We start from the raw sequence: 18,081 nt of genomic DNA, 5'->3' as shown, positions 1-18,081 counted from the left end.
GCAGGCAGGCAGAGTTAGCACCTACAATATAGCATTCTCACCATTGTGCCACCAGGACTCCCAATAGTAAAGTTTTATTGCTAGGTCACAAATATTTTGTTTTATTTTTAATGAACAAACACCTCACAACAAATAATTAGATTTTATATATACCTGTAGTTCTCCTTCCATTATGCTCAGGAGCCGGATGAGGTCCTCTTTAGATAGCTCTATTGATTTCTTGCTTTTTCGCTCATTAGTTCCTGGTAACTTGCTGCGCTGCTTCACAGTTCCTGGACCTAGGATTTCACCTTCTTTCGGATTAGATTTGTTCTTTTTCTTTGCATCTTCCTGAAAGTTTTGTTTTTCTGAAGAGTTCATAATAGTCTTCGACTTGGGTAACTGCTCATTGGATGAGCTCTCACCACCTTGATTTCGAGATCGCATTTTGATCTAGATAAAAAGGAGGAAAAATTAAATGCAAGACTGGACAAGTTTCCTTCTACATTTTAAAGAAATCACAACTCATCAATTTGCATAAGGGTCTCAAGACAACCAAGAATGAATCTGTTGTAATAATCACACTACGAATAGCCCAAACTTTTTCACATCGTCACAAATAAACATCTGTTTATAACCTTTGGCAGAAAATATTATGGGATAGCATCTGACCATAAATGTAAATATATAAGCGAGCTTCACATATTCACTACTGCAATGCAATAGTGATGGAAATTGCTGTAATTGGTCACTAAGGAAAGAAAAAGAAAAGGAATTGCATGGCTGCATCCAGGGGTGAAATCCAGCAGGTTCTAACAGGTTCTGGAGAACCGGTAGGTAGAGGAAATTTTGAGTAGTTCGGAGAACTGGCAAATACCACTTCTGGCTGGTCCCAGAGTGGGGTGGGAATGGAGATTTTCCAATATCCTTTCCCCAGGAGTGGGGAGGGAATGGAGATTTTGCAGTATCCTTTCCCTGCCACGCTCACAGAACTGGTAGTAAAAAAATGTGGATTTCATCCAAATGAAATGGCTGCATCATATAAGTTTTCTGGACTCTATAATTGGGGAAGAATGATTTTAAATTTTAAGGAAAATTTAGAAGCATTTCATTGCTTTCAGGATGCTAGGAGCAAAGCACCTTTTGAAGCTGCTTCACAAGGAAACACAGTTGCTGCTGCTTCTAAAAACTTAGCAGTGAACTTGTTTCGTATCATTATGTGTCATTGTCCCTAGTTGTGATAACAGGAAGATACCCGTGGGGATTATTTTGCTTTCACAGAAGTTTTTTTTTGCAGCTCCGGAACTGCCAGAAGTGGTCTCAGTCTGTCATGAAGGCTTTCCAAGATGTAAACTGCAACATCTTCACACATCAGGAAAGCAAACTGGTTACTTCTATGCAGTGAAGTACAGTATCTCACAGCCACAAAGGATGTCTGTCTACTACTGGTCTAGTACCAGGGGTGTCAAATTGGCAGCCCACAGACCGGATGCGTCATGCGCAGGCCACGCCCACCCCAGCTCCATGAAGGGAAATAACGTCACAAAACATCATGTGGCGGCAACATGATGCCACAAGTTTGACACCCATGTAGTAGACAGTGTTATTTTTATTACAACATTGTTCAAACATATATAATGGCTACTTGTGAGTCCTGTGACTCAACATAATTTAAATATCACTCCTTAACATACACATTTTCTCTTATAAGAACAATGGCTAATGCAAATTAGCTTTCTAATAATGTTCTTGGCTCTGGGAGAATAATATTAGTAGAATCCCTTTCTTATTCAACAGCTTAATAGTTGGGCTTTTCTTTTATCTTTGAAATAGGAAGAAGCTATGTTGATATTAAAAGAAGCAGCTCTCACAGTATTTCTTCGACTATGGCTTAGCTGCTGCCCACTCAGAAAGTAATAGGTATCACTAGGGATAAAATAGGGAAACCTGAAATTCTGGTCTCCCTGGCATCTAAACCAGAAATGGCCATAGGCTCAGCCACAAAATGGCTTAATGTTTCATGCCACTTTAGTGATGCAATACGAAGCCATTCTTTGCTTAACAATATTGTACGGCATTACTCATAGGATATGAGTTTCACAGAATACGCTAAGCCAAACAAAGCACAGTATAAAATAGTACAATATGTGAACCCAAACAAGTATTGGTGTTGCTATTTTTTTTTTTTTCATTTTGCCACTTTGCCTTATTAATTTAGTTTTACCAGATAGGCTGCCGATTTGACTTTCTTTTTAAATTTTGTTTGGTTTTGCTTTTGTGAACAGTTTTACAAATAATTTTGTACTGTTATAAACAGCTTGATAAGAAGATGGGATGCAAATGTTTTAATTCCATGAAATACATCATCAGTTTAATCAACCAGAAACCATTCTGAAAACAGATAAGAATGGTACGGCAACATATTTTTGAGTAATATCATTACTGCTATGTTATATTATTAGTGTCATGGTTAAGCCATCAGGTTAGAAACTGGGACACTGGCAGTGCTAGTCCCTCCTTAGGGACAAAGTCATCTGGGTGACAATCACTTCATAAGACAAGTTTGGGTGCTTTCACAGATGTGTGCCCTCAGTATAACATCAATTTATGTTTCACAAAAGTAGAACAATAATCACACCATAAATATTAAAGGCAGCACATTAATATAAACTGACAGCACTCCATCTCAATGTTTTGTTTTTTTTAAAAAATACTATTTCACACATTCAGCTGAAAAGTGAATGATATTATGTGGCACCGATGTACATAACTTTAGAGAAAAATTTCTAGGATTGTGTGTGAGAATACTTACAAATAGGCAGATAAATTCTTATTGTGATACAAGAAGGCAGCTGAGACAAAGTAAAATGAACAAAACAGAACAAGTATAGCAGCGGAAGTACTTACAAGAGGAAAGATTGTTAATACCAACTATCATGTAGAACAGGGGTGTCAAACACAAGGCCAACGGGCCAGATTCAGCCCACAATGTGGTTGGATCGGGCCTGTGGGGCTGGCCTGGAAAATGTAAGGGTCCGGCCTGCATCGCTTCAGCCTGGTCTATCCAATGCAAAGAGTAAACATTGGGCCAGCGTGGCTTCAGCCCAATCTCCCTGGAAACATGCCAGCAGTTTGGGGAATGGCGTCAAGCTGGCCATGCCCACCCAGTTGGCCACACCCAGTGAGTGGCATCAAGATGGCCTTGCTCACCCAGTTGGCCATGCCCACCCAGTCGGCCACACCCATCCAGCCCCCCGAGGTCAACCACAGCCCTGATGCGGCCCTCAATGAAATTGTGTTTGACACCCCTGATGTAGAATGACCTTTAGGGGATGCATGATCATAAAACTTAATATTTGATTTTTGGAAAGACCTGGAGACAATTTATAATACTTTCAGGGTGGGTTTCCAAAACATCTGAGTCAGGGAGGACATTGTTGGAGTATAGCCTCAAGACTTTACATGGTCTAAGGCAAAATGTCTCCACTGGGTTTTTGGTGAGTCCTGCCACCCATACCAGTGGTTTACAGCAGCTTCCATAGTCATCCAACTATTATTGTGCCAAAGTAAAAGTAATAAGGATAGGTTTTATATATTTCTTCAATTATGTCCGAATAATACCTATGAAGCATCATCCTAACCCTAAACACTGGGAAAGTGGTTCAAGTAGGCTTATATGTCAGTGATGGCCACGGCCTGTTGAGCAGCTGATGATCTTAACATTTTTATTTCTCACAATAACCCCAGAGTTTTGTAGGACTGTTTTAAATTTTTATTTTAATGCTGCCTTTCTATTCAAAATGAATAGTCAAGGAGTCTTAATACTTCACGGTGCAAAAAAAAATTATTAAAATTAAAAACAGGTAAACTTTTTTGAGTGATGTAGAGATGGAGTCAAAAGTATCTGGAAAACCACAGATTGCTTTATATGGTTTAATTTTGCTTATTTTCACATAGGCCTCCCAAATGTATGTTTTGGTGCACTCTGGTTATCTACATAATGTTTATATTTTGATATTAGAGGGTTCTAACTGGAAAATAAAGGTAAAGGTCATCTTAAAATTGAAGAAAATAATGACATAAACTGTCATTCTTTATTTTGCTGTGGATCTTACTGGATAGTAGCTTTCTTTCATAGCTCTATAGGAAAGATAGATAACTTCTTTTCAGAAAGAAAGAAGCTCCCCCCCACTTTTTTTTTCCTGACAGTGCATTTTTATTTTATTTCTCTCTCCAAAAGATAGCCAGGCTAATCCATGAGGACTGGACTGACATTTAGCTCTGATGCTGTTGGCCGATTAGGCCTGGATCCAGCAGAGGTGAAATGTCACATAGGAATGTGGGGCTAGACAAGAAGGAAATGGTCTGGAAAGGAGCCTTCTGCGTCTGTAATGCATTACCAGCTGGCAAATGTGACAGGAAAAGAAGGAATAATAATCTGTCTAGATGAGAATGTTCTTTACTAATCACCAGTTAGGGAGATGTGATCTGTTGCGTGCCTTATTGTGCTGGTAGGAAGGGCCATGGGTGTGAGCCAGGCTACCTGAGGTCACAGTTCCTGTGATTTGCAATCTGGCTAACCCAGCATTCCTGCAGAGTAACCTCAGGGACAATTTAATGAATAGACCAGGGTGAGGAAACAATGGCCCCTTTATGATTTAGGGACTTCAACTCCCATAATTCCTAAGCCCGCTAGGCTGACTCTGAAGGATTTTCCTATCATAGCCCATTTCAATCCCAAACAATACTTAGGCTTCCCTGTGCCGTTATGAATGAGGAGGCAGATTTTAGAGTGATGCCATGAAGGGTGAGATATCTGTACCTTCCCATATTTCTGGTATCCCAATTGAATCTGTGGTTGGGGTCTTTTTAAGTGGTGGGTTGCTACCAGTTCTTCTGGTAACGGTGATGGTAAGGTGAGAGCGAACCAGTTCGCTCTGACCGTCAGCTGGGCTCTCCCGGCCACCCCTGCGCTATACCTACCTATATTTGTTCGTTTTTAGCCCAGCTGATAGGCGCTGCAGAGCGGATTGTCACGCCTCAGCTGTTCTGTACTGTAATGCAATTATGCGGAGTAAATCACGGAGTGAATCACGTGGAGCGAATCGCACGCAAAGCACGTGCACGAAGCGAACCGGTGGTAACACCAGTTGAAACCCATCACTGATCTTTTTCCCCTCCTATCCACTCTATTGTTAGTATTGCCTAGTAAGGGAGGAAAGCAAAGAGGAAATCATTTGATTTTGTGTGTGTGTGTGCGTGTGTGTGTGTGTGTGGAGAGAGAGAGAGACAGAGAGAGAGAGAGAATACTGAATGTATACTTCAAGGGTTTTATGGATTATGGATCTTCCTGGTGTTTAATCCGAATGGTACCACTGTCTTAAGTGACATTTCTTGAATAACCCAGACTAAAGTTTTGAAATTTATATTAATATTAAAAGCCTCCATTCAGTACCAAGAGGCAGCTGATAGTGTAAACGTGTAAATAACAAAACTCCAGGTACAAATTGTAATAGCAGCTACTAATTTAAAGGAATTAGAGGGATTATTAATTGAAATTCCCTTCTTACACTTTTTGACCACAGAGTCTTTGCACTTCTTTGACCAGTTTAATGAAATCAGGAAAAGGCTATTTATGATCCTGGTCATGTTTTTATGTGTGAACTCCAGCAACATGGTTAGTTTTTGTTCCTGAATATGCTTTATTGTATAATAACCGTAAGGTCATATTCTTTTTTGTTGGATTCTCACTGAGTTGAGCAGCATAGGAAAAAAAATGTTGGACAATAAATCTTGGCTGGTCAAATTTCTGGTGGTTGGGAGCCACATGTGACATTTTTGAGAGGCTGAGGGCAGTGGCTGATGATGTAATGTCAGTGACAGGATTTGCTATATTTGGGAGTAAATTAGAGATTTTCTCTGTTTTTAAAAAAACTACATTAAAGGAACCTTGATATTGATTCTTGGCAATTGTAATCAAAGGGACTCTGGGAACCTCCAATTCCCTTATGCTTTTATGAGATGGGGTTTCCAGGAAGTGGACAACAGCTCTCTAAATCAATGATGGACAATCTATTGCCTACAATCTATTACCTACAGCCATGATGGCGAACCTATGGCACAGCTGGCACGCAGAGCCCTCTCTGCGGGCACGCGAGCCATCACCCAGCTCAGTTCCACTGCATATGTGCGTGCCTCCAGCTGTCCAGCTAATTTTTGGGATGCATAGGGGGCGGAGCGCTTGCAGAAGATGCACGCACAAGCACAGGGATTCACACATGCATGCGTGGGAGGAGTGTGGGGGTAGTGGCACGCGTGTTTCAGAAGTACAGAAATGGGCCAATTTCCAGCCTCCGGAGGGCCTCTGGAGCCTGGAGGAGGCTGTTTTCACCCTCCCAGAGGCTCGAGGAAAGCCTCCAGAGCCTAGTGTTCTGTCCCCGTCTCTCACACACACACCAGCAGTCGACCAAGAGTTAAAATAAACCAGCAGACAAGAATTTCCTTTGATAACAGAATTGGCAGCAACCCAGTGGCTGCTTGCCAAAAGTTTTTACTTACAAAGGGAGGTTTATCTCCTCCAACTGAAACATCCAAGTAAGTCCACAAAAGCCAAAGAATAGTCAAGTCCAGTCCAAAAATCAATCCAAGCAGAGCATATAACAAAGTTCCAGAAATGCAGAATGACTTGCTAGCTTTCAGTTTTGTCCGTCACAAAGCCTGAATGGCCACCACACCCCCTTTTATCCCCTGTGGGGTGTGGTCCAGTGACTCAGCTTAATCTCTGGCACGCCTCCTTCTCTGCTGCGCGCGCTTGTCTTTCCGATGCTGTCAGGGATCCCACCAAGACTTATCTCTGTCGCTGTCTAACTGTGGCTGCTCGGAAGTGCCTGGCTCCTGGCCTATCTCTTGGCCTTAGGAAGACACCTGAGGCATTGCCAGAGAGGAGAATCCTGGAGAGGGAGGCCTTGCCAACTCCTCTCCTTCACTTTCGGAGTCTTCTCCCTCCAATAAGACGGGCTCGGGGGTCGGAGTCACAACACCTAGGGAGGGCGAAAACACACCCACACACCCACTGTGGTACAGATTGCTAAAAATTTTGAATCCCACCCCTCACGCACATGTGTTGGGGGGGCATGCGTGCATGTGCAGGGGGCACGCAAATTGCATTATGGGTCCTAGCCCGAGCGCTGTTGTACAGGCTCACTTTTGGCACACAAAGTGAAAAAGGTTAGCCATCAATGGCCTACAGGCTCATGCAGTCCTCTAATCCCCAACCCCTGGTCCATGGACCTGCACCAAGTTGTGGAAGGCCAGAAAACGGGCCGCAGAAACAAGTGAAGCTCCATCTGTGGGATGCAGGCAGCACATGAAACCATGCCCCCTCCGGTCTGTGGAAAAACCTCTCTCCCTGGTGCCCAGAAGGTTGGGCACTGGGGGCCAGTGCTCTAACAATTTTCTTATCATTTCCAACAATCAATTCTGCCGCAAGCTGTGAAATTATGTTGTAATTTTCTACTTTAATGTACTCAATTTTGATATTTAACAAAATCTATAAAAATAAAAAAGATACAACTATCCTTAATCTACCAATGATTTTACCATATTCCTCCCATTCACTGGCTGAAAATAATATTTTTAAAAAGCATGGGTTCTGGCTAAACTCATCTCTAGTCTAAATAATGTTTGTTCCCCTGAAAAACATTTTGATCATAAACTACAGTACTATCAGTAGTTCCAGGTTCCCTTTTTTTGACTTTAAATCTCTACCAATAACAGAGATAACAAAAGAAAGGTAAGAAAGCCCATAAATACCTCCATCAAGACACCATAAGGCATCATATATACTGTAGGTATGTTTACTTATTGTTCATTTAAGCATTGTTTACTAGAGCAACCTACTGTCTGCATTCACTATGAATGCTAAAATAAACCAAGAATATCAGTAGAAGTGACACAAAACACAATATCCTGAATCATCCCAAAAATATGTATGGGATTCAGGATATTGTGTGAAGATAGACAAAAGAAAAGGATTTTATGTTTCCAGCTCCTTTTGGCAACTCAAGTTCTGAAATTGAGGAGAACTGAAGTAATCGTTTTTAAAGTATACTAGGATCTACTCCCAAGGATGTGGGATGGGGGAATAAGTAAACACGAGTGGATTTGTTCTAATCCAGTGTGATTCTTGGATCATTTCCCAGTTCCTTTCATTATACTGTAACTCGTTTATACTGTATTAGGTCAGTCTATTGGTCTGTATAATCCAGCATTTTTTATTCCAACTACCTAGAAGGTACTTCATAGGTAGCTGATCCTTTTCACTGGAGATACCAGGACTAAACCCAGGACTTTCTCTGCATGAAATCCATTTGCCCTCCTGCAAATCTAATTCCTCCCTGTATGTAGGGCAGACTAACCTATTCCAGGAGGTGAATGTTATAGCGGCTACATTTAGACCTCTTTTTAATAGGAGTTTAGTTCTTTTATGACAGTGTGCCACAAAACATTAATTCTGTCCAGGGAAGATGACTTGTTCTGCAAACTGTGTATTGCTGGGCCTGTCACCTGCAAGTCTGTTTAGGTTTTTCTGCTGCTTTGAACAATAAGGGTCTTTTTGTAAGCCAAACTTATTACATTGGGGATGGCGGTACTATTTTGCTTACTTCCACTGCCTTGCAGCCATTCCTCTTCACTCCTTGTTATCAATCACTCTCTCCCGCTTCAGCCCAATCATCTCACACACACCTGCTAGCCCAGATGATGTGGGAAAGAAGGCCCCCAAGCTCTTTACAACCCTTCCTTCATGACTGTGATCTCTCACCAAGCTATTTTGGGAACCTGGCTTAAGAGTAGTAGCTGTCATGGTGGATTGGATGAGGTGCCTCCTGCTTCATCCTGCATTTTACTCCACCCTTCAAACCTGTCATCCAAGCTATTTTTAGACACAGTTTTAGTGCTCTTTAAGCAACATGCCAATTCTCTGTTTAAAAAATGGCTTGAGAGATCAGAGACATGGAGCACTTCCATGTCTAACGTCATTTCTCCCAAATACCCACCTATAAGAACAAAAGCAATTGGTGATGGTTTTCCCCATCAGCAAATAAAACCAGGAGATTCACTCATTCCTTTTCCTAAACCATCCTGCTTAAAACATTTAAAAGGACAGGACCAATCTCCACCCCTATGGTTCTCAATTTGTAGTCTGAAGACCCCTGGGAGGGCCACAATTTTGTCACAGGAGGTCCAAAAAAGCTTGAAGAAATGTTACAATTTAAAACTTGGCCATGAAAGGTATTTAAAAGGGGTCGGTGGTGAAGAAAATGTTGAGAACCACTGCCCTACCCTCATTCCTCAAGAAGAATAGAATTTAGTCATCTCGGCAGAACGAGATGCCATCTTTTGCCATCTGAAGGACATTAGCACAGATGTAAAGGACAGTCCTGAGTCATGTAATCCCCTCACTAGAATCATGATTAGTTTTCTGCTGACAACATTCTCATCATTTGATTTTGATCTGAAGCTCGTATTACTATTTTAATAAAATGTATTAGTCAAAGTTACTTGATAACCCAAGCTCAGTGGTGGGTTGCCCCCGGATCGACCGGTTCTATAGAACCGGTAGTAAAACCGGTGGGAGGCTCCGCCCACTGACCCTGACGTCATGAAAATGCTTCTGCACTTGTGCAGAACAGCGCGCACGTGCAGCCACGTTGCAAACCGGTAGTAAAGACCCACCCCTGCCCGAGCTATATATCAAATGTAATTATCAAACAAAACAGGAATATCCCGAGATGGAAACTATTTTTTAAACACTCAGAATTCTATGTGATTGATCCTTGGACATGGTCATAAACAGCCATTTCTAATACTGATGCTTACAGTATATTTCCAAATCCAAAGAGTTGCAACAGATAAAGCAGCACAGCAAGTAGAAATTATTCTGAGATCAGATTTTGTATTTGTAGTATTTCTGTTCGACAAAAGTACCCTGAGTGTGTGTCGATAGAGCGCTTACATGATGGTGTGTAAAAATACTTCTGGAATGTATTTGGAGATATGCATATTTTCTTTTAAATGATGGTGTAATTTTTCCACTGGTTTTTCTAATATTAAAAATGTCATAATCATGTATATTAAGAACATCACATTCCAAATCCACATGCATATAAAACACATGTGATAAGGTTTGCACAAATACACTAAGCTACAATATGGCTTGTTTGGGTTTGCTTTGGCATATTGTGTAAATTCAACCACTGAATTTTGAAAATTGTGGGTTAGTACAATGTAATGTATAACTCATTTTTTAATTACTAACTAAATCTTGAATTGGGGCAATGTAGGTTCTTAGCCTTTATTTAGGGTTGATTCTATCTGTTATTTTTGTACCTTGTACCTCTATGTAGGCATTTAGCTGCACAAAGATGACTTCAATTCATGGGTGTGCACATCTGTATAAGCTCTACCCATCTTATTTTACCAAACTAAATCTTAGAGGCTCATATATTCAGTGCAAAAAATTGAAAAAAGGCTTTTATGAGTACATTCAGCTGAACCTGATCTGGCAGCCTACATCATTATGTGCTAAAATGTACCCCATTTAATGTCCTTTGTAAGGAGTCAGAATGCAGTTTATAGATGTGACTCCTAATCTATCAAAGATCCTTGCATACTTATATGTACAAATCTCATTCACCTTCATATCACTTCTCTTAGACGATAATAAGATAACAATACAGTCTTGATTTAAATTGGTGGATGGAGAGAAAAACTGGGGGAATCAAATTTACTTTTGAAAAACCGGGAAGGGAGTCTTCTTCTTTTATGAAAATAAAGTTGGGATGCTTCTATCCACTAATTGGGCGTGTGGGGGGGGAGCCCTGTAGGACTTAGTGGGGCTTCCTTGCATGGAAAAATGTGTGGATTGAGATTGCACAGTAACATTTTCTGTTCCCACATCAGTTGTGCAATTTTAAGATCTAAACTGATTATAATCTTGTTTCTTACTTCCTATATTTCACTTACTGTAATAGCATTCATTGTAGGTCAATAGCATTTGAAAAAGCTCAGTGGTGCTTTTACTGCCTCATGGAAACTAGATGCTTTGCGATGTAAGGAAAATGTCAAGAACAGAGACTAGAGGTCAGCCTAAGATTAATGTACCAAGTACATTATATGACAAAATAAAAAATATTTTGTTTACATTTATTTTAGCAAAATACAAATGACTGTGCAGCAATTAAATTCCTCTATTGTCATTCTTAATCAAGTTACATACTCCTTCCCTTGCGCCGGCCGCTCTGTTGCCCGTTTCTCCACTGCAGCACAGCGCCAAGGATCCACTTTGATAGCGGGGAGGGGGGTAATTTAACAACCGGTTCAGCCAAACCAGTGTGAATCAGCTGAATCCCACCACTGCATAGCTGTTATGTCAATTAGGAAACCGGTTTGACAAAAGGGGATGTATGAGGGCAAACATTGCCTATTACATTTCAGAATTGAAGCCAGGGCTCATCAGACTCACCAACAAAGTTTAACAGTCAAAAACTCACAAAAAACGTTAGAAATTCTTGCATACAGCAACTTTCTGAGACTATATTCATTAGTATTACAGTTTGAAAAGAAACTAATTGCAATGTTCTGATTGTGACAAAAAGGCCACCAAAAATTACCTGATTCCAAAGCTATAGCTTCACATTCAGTTGAAACCACAACTGAAGAGTCTGCCCTGACAAATATGTTGGATCAATGATGACTAAGAAGTTAGTTTAAACATTGCATCGTTCTGAAAATCTTGGGAAGCTTGATGTTATGATTACCCACACCCGTCCCAATGGAAAATGCTGTTTTTCCATGATCTGATTCAAGGACAACATGCAGCCATAATATGGTTCAGTTTTGTTGGGTTATTGTGATGTGATTTCTGCTGATTTTGGTTTGTTTGTTTTTTTCCTGAAATACAGGAGAAAAGACCACTAATTTGAGTTTAAAGAATAATATTAAACATGCAAATATAAAAAGTTCCACATAATGGCCAGCTGGTCCTTTCCAAAGTGCAGTCAAGGGAAGATGTCTCTGGAGAAGCTAGCTGCTCAATCCCTCTGTAGCCCAAGTCAAGTCAAAGTGTCCTTCAAGGAAGGTCCTGCTAAATATTCCATGTCAAATCAAGGAATCTTGACCAGGAGACAACCCTTCCCAGCAGTGTCACACATATTATGATATAAGTAAAAATGGCTCCTACTGGGACTTCCAGGGAAGGTATAACAAATTAAAGGCAGCTCTGCAAAAGTGGAGCTGACAACCTGGCCAAAGATCAAAGAACCTCTCCAGATAAGGAGAGAATAAAAGATCAGATCACCCACATGTGCTCTGGATGGTTGCTTCTTACAAGAAGACCTTGGGGTAGCAGTTTTCTGTATGAGTGCCAGAGATGTGGGATTAGCCATCTTGCTAGCAACGATGCTAGAGACTTTTAAAGAATACTAAATTATCACTTTCTAATCACTTTCAGAAATTGTTCATTAGTGTTGGGGACCACTGTTTGATTTCCTATAAGAAAAGGGGGGGGGATATGTTTTGACTTTGGGATTTGAGGATTTGATTTGATTTGAGAAATATTGTGGATTTTTAACTATGTGGTTAAGATTTATTTATAGATACCTTATTATATATTAAAGTTGAATTAAGAAGATAATATAATTATTGACTTTTTAAATATAGGTTATTAATTTTTAGGTTTTTAAGTATTGATATTTAATTAAACTTAGAGGTTGTGATATTGTATTATTGTCGCTGTGCTGGAAATAGAGATCAGCTTTGCTATATATTTATTTGTTTTATGGTAGAGTGGTTTTTTTAATCACTTTTAACTTTAACCTTTTATTCCCTTCCCTCTTTTTTCTTTTTATGTTAGTTTGTATTTTAATGTCTTTTCTAAAATTTAATAAAGATTACTTCTAAGCTATCAGAAAGTTTTGGAAAGACAAGTTTGAAATTTTCTGGGTGAGTCTGTATTCAGTCCTGAATAAAAGTAAATTTTAATCATAAGAATTTAAAGAAACTTAAATAAATCACAAAAGTTAAATAAGATGTTGATCTTAGAAAAGTATCAATGGATTAATGATTCAGATAAAGCTGGAATACTGAAACTTTTACAATAAGATTTTAATTATAAACAACTTCTTGTGAGAAATAGATATGTTTTGGTCGTCACAAGACATAACATAGATATGCAATTTTATGATTTCAAAAACTGGACACTAGAGGAAACTACAAATATTTTAAGTAGAGGAAAGATACAGGTCTGTAAGATGATGCAAAAGATTAAGACCATAAAAATATTGAAGGTGACTTTTGAAGAATAGAATCAGAAAATAGTTGCTATAATATCAACAATGTCGGTAATGATGTCTACTTGTATGAATAGATGTTATTGAAGAAATGACAGATGTAGAACAACTTTTACCTGACAAAATAGAGGTATTCAAAATGGATTTTAAGGTTAAGAGAATTATTTAGAGATGGATGTTGCACTGGATCTTTGAAAGAAACTGGCTGAAGTTCAAAATTTTAAAAGCATTAATATTTAAATGTTTTTTTTAATGTAAGTGCAGAATAATTAAGCAATAAATAGTACACATTCATTTGGAAACTGTTACTCTGATAAAGTGCTACCTTAAAGATATAGACAGATGATAGATAGATAGATAGATAGATAGATAGATAGATCAGTATAGGTATAGGTATAGGTATAGGTATAGGTATAGGTATAGGTATAGGTATAGGTATAGGTATAGGTATAGGTATAGGTATAGGTATAGGAATAGGAATAGATCAGGGCTCAGCAATCCGCGGCTCTGGAGCCACATGTGGCTCTTTCACCCCTCTGCTGTGGCTCCCTGTCACTCAAAATATGCATCGCAACTACCAATGTGCGACACCCACCGGCACGCGATATATTGAGCTTTTCAACCCCCGATAGGCCAACCATGGATAAATCCAAGAAAAGAAAAGTTTCAGAAGAAAACAGAATATTTAATTCAACTACATATGCTAGTTCTGTGACTGCTCAGGAAATAGTCAGGCACAGGAAGAGTTTTGTGGCTCCCGGTGTTTTCTTTTCTGTGGGAAACGGGTCCAAATGGCTCTTTGAGTGTTTAAGGTTGCAGACCACTGGATTAGATAGATAGATAGATAGATGATAGATAGATAGATAGATAGATAGATAGATAGATAGATAGATAGATAGATAGATAGATATAGATATAGATATATAGATATACACACACACAAACACACACATATACATACAGGCACACACACATATGATCTGCTTGTTTGTCTGTCTGTCTTGATCATTTGTCTGACACGAGACATCACAATTTGTTATACTGTTTGGTGAAGGCAACTTTTGGAATTCACTGACATGACACTATGCCACCTAAAGTAAATCCTGACAGTATGTTCTGAACACTCATGAAGAGTTCCTGTAATTTAAATACTGTGCCATATGTAATTTAACTGTACCTCACTTCTCTTTTTCTAGAGCTAAATGAAAATGTTTGCTTTGTACTATTCTACACAGGGACTTTTTAATAGTCTGAGGCTGGAATGATTCATTAGTGGCCTTTTTAGTTAATTGCACAGCATCAACTCTGCAAATGTTTCTTTAAAACGCATGCACACCCTTGTGAGGAAATGTGTGAGGAAGGAGGGGGAGATGCAGGAGAGACCAAATTGCTATTCCTGTAAGGACTGAGGCACAGTTATTAATTATCAACTGTCAGCCAGGATATCAACCAGGCTGATAATTCATTTTTCCACAAGAACAGTGGGAAAGCATGCCACAGCCATAATGCAACTTTTCTTGATCTGCCCTCTTTCCCAGCGCATTCCAAGATTGTGAAAATCTCCTCAGAGCCGATACTGTTAAATGATTTCCTATGCATTCATGATTACTAAGAAATGATTAGGTAGAAGTTTTCTTTTTCTTCACTTAAAGTAAATGAAACTCAGCTACAGTCCCATATTAAAACTGCAGGTGCAGAATATTTCCACGTTTAGGAAATTGGCTGATTCATAACAGTTCCAGAGTAACTGAATTCAGTGTGCACATTAATGTATTTATATATTTCCCTACTTCACCTATCCCTTTTAATGGCATCCATAGGTGATATAACCTAAGTAATTGGTCCAAGTTGCTTTGGTAAACTTCTTGATTCGGGAGGAAGTTTAAGCCTTCTAATCCACAGTGATTATTAAATACCACATTGCTATTTCCTCTTTGAATATATATGATGTAATCAATAACAATATATCAATGAGAACAGAATGAGTCTTTTTAAATAATTATAATTTCAAAAGTGACAGCAGAATGCAGAGAAAATAAGGGGCACTTGCCAGGATTTCCAATTAAACATTAGGGTTGCTTAATTGGCGCAAAAAATTCTATGTTGGAAAAATTACATAATAGCTGAGTTAGGCAAGGCAGCAATCAGTAGTTCTCAGGCTAGAGAAGACCTTTATATAAACATGTCTGAGCTGCCCCAGGCCATCAAATTAATTGCCAAGGATCTGTTCACTTGGAAAGTCAGGAGAAAAAAAATGCTTCTATTTTTTTTCCCCATCAATTTTTTTGTTTTATAACTTATAAAAATTTCATTTTCAATTAAACAGTGGGTTGCCTGGATACAAATAGTTTTAGGAGATAGTAATCAAAATATTTACAACAGTATTCATTACATTAGTATTGATTCTATAATAGTAATAGTAGTAGTAATAATAATAATAATCATAAATAAAAATCAAGAGGAACAAAAGAGCAGCTGCTCATTGATAAAATGGTACTAAAAAATGCAAAATGAAGAAAAACGAATTTAAATATGGTATGGATTGATTACAAGAAGGCATTTGACTCATTACCCCAGAGCTGGATTAACACCTGTCTGGAAAACTTTGGAATATTTGTACATAATATTTGTACAAAATATTTGTACATTTTTGAAAGCAAATATGCAAATGTGGAAAACAGTTCTAACAGCAAATGGGGAGAACATTGGTGAAGTCAATATCAGATGAGGAACCTTCCAGGGGGACTCACTTTCACCACTACTGTTCAACATCGCATTAATTCCACTGACAATAATCCTATGAAACACAAAACTGGGATACCAAATCTCAAGCCAACATGGCAAGATAAACCATCTACTATACATGAATGTGTATGCGAAAAGCCCCACTGAACTTAAATCAATACTCAACACAGTTCAACTGTTCAGCAATGGCATCAAAATGAAATTTGACCTTGAAAAATGTGCTATATTATCCATGCAGCAGGGAAAAATGGAAAAAAATAAAAGGAATAGAACTGGGAAATGGAAGCATAGTGAAAGCATTAGCAAAGGATAACGGTTACAAATACCTAGGCATATTGGAAGCAAATAACATCTTGAATGGAAAAGTCAGAGTCAACGCGAAAGGAATACACTAGGAGGGTCCGCAAAATATTAAAATCAAAGCTGAATGCTGGAAACATAATTAAAGCCATTAATACATCGGCAGTCCAAGTGATACGCTACTCAGCTGGAATCATCAACTGGACTTTGGCTGAACTGGAAAACTTGGACCGGAAAATGCGCAAACTTTTGAATATTACCATGCTTTACATCCACGAAGTGACATCAACAGGTTGTACCTGCCAAGAAAAATAGGGGGCAGAGGGCTATTGCAAATCCATCAAACTGTAGAAGAAGAAAAATGAAGTTTGAATGACTATGTGAATCAAAGTACAGAAAGATTGCTGAAGGCTGTGCAAATGGAGAACATTATAAAAACAACAGAAACAAAGGAAGAATATAAGAAGAAACAGCTGGATGACATGGACAACTCTTGAAAAACATTGAAGGAAAATGTGATGACAACTTTAAATGGGCATGGCTTAAGATGGGAACCATCAAGAAAGAAACAGAAGGTTTAATACTCGCTGTTCAAGAACAAGCACTACAGATTAATGCCATGAAAGCGAAGATACAAAAATCCACTAACACTCCAAACGGCCGACTTTGCAACGACAAAGTCGAAACTGTTTCACATTTAATATGTGTATGCATCAAAATCGCACAAACTGATTACAAAGGTAGACACGACCAAGTTGCTAAATTAATCCACTGATCATTAGGTAAAAAATACGACTTACCTGTAACCAAAAAGTCATGGGAACATAAAGTGGAAAAAGTTATCAAAAATGAGAAGGTGAAGATCTTGTGGGACTTTTGAATATAGACAGATCGTCATTTGGAACACAACACGCCAGATATCACAGTTGTCGAAAACCGAAATGTACAATTTATTGACATTGCGGTACCAGGAGACGCCAGAGTCGAAGAAAAAGAACTGGAAAATATCATGAAATATTACGACCTGGCCCTCGAAACCATGCGATTATTGGATGAAACATGTAACAGTGATATCCATTGTCATCGGGGCACTTGGTACCATGTCCAAGAATTTTATAAAATAAATCAAGAAATTGCAGCTTCCTGTAATAACACCAGCAGAACTGCAAAAACTGTGCTACTCAGAACATCGTACATCTTAAGAAGGTACTTGGTTAATACCTAGGACGCTGGCAGCATTAACCATTAGTGCCAGTCAATGGTATTTGTGATACATTTTTGAATGTTCAGTTGACTGAGTTTCATGTTTGGTGAATAAAAGTTTATAATGATGATGATGATGATGATGATGATGATGATGATGATGATGATGTTTACTTATCCATTTTAACATACCTCCCTTATATCATTGATCCTTCCCTTATACGTCCCTGTTTCTAACTCTTGTTTTTATCAGCTAACCATTGATAAAATGAATCCCAGGTCAAAAAGTATCAGGTCAAATGCTTCTATTGTAGTTCAAATTCTGGAGCACAAATCTATAGAAGGGCTGTGACGCCTCTGCATAGCAGAGGGCAAATCATCTGTTTGTGGCTTCATTTTTGTCTGTAATAGAGTTATTAGCTGAGTTGTGTCACGTGGTAGAGCTAGAATGTCACAACCTTATCCAGTAAAGCCCTCAAGCTCTCTGCACATGAAACAAAAAGGG

General features: G+C 38.8%; 1 protein-coding gene across 4 annotated transcripts in view; it reads right to left on the bottom strand.

Annotated features, from left to right (window-relative positions):
* FILIP1 (filamin A interacting protein 1) overlaps nucleotides 1-18,081 on the bottom strand; it is a 93,160-nt gene that overhangs the window by 47,785 nt on the left and 27,294 nt on the right. For all 4 annotated transcript variants that reach the window (XM_070932897.1, XM_070932899.1, XM_070932898.1 and 1 more), the window contains exon 2: nucleotides 154-432. In XM_070932897.1, the coding sequence (XP_070788998.1) occupies nucleotides 154-426 (273 nt within the window). In that variant the 5' untranslated portion in view covers nucleotides 427-432. The remainder of the gene's footprint in view (nucleotides 1-153; nucleotides 433-18,081) is intronic.

Source organism: Pituophis catenifer, unplaced genomic scaffold (assembly GCF_029215685.1).
Source record: "Pituophis catenifer annectens isolate HBS135680 unplaced genomic scaffold, rPitCat1.0.hap2 SCAF_1, whole genome shotgun sequence".
Lineage (NCBI taxonomy): Eukaryota > Metazoa > Chordata > Lepidosauria > Squamata > Colubridae > Pituophis > Pituophis catenifer.
This window is presented reverse-complemented; position numbering and strand designations above follow the sequence as displayed.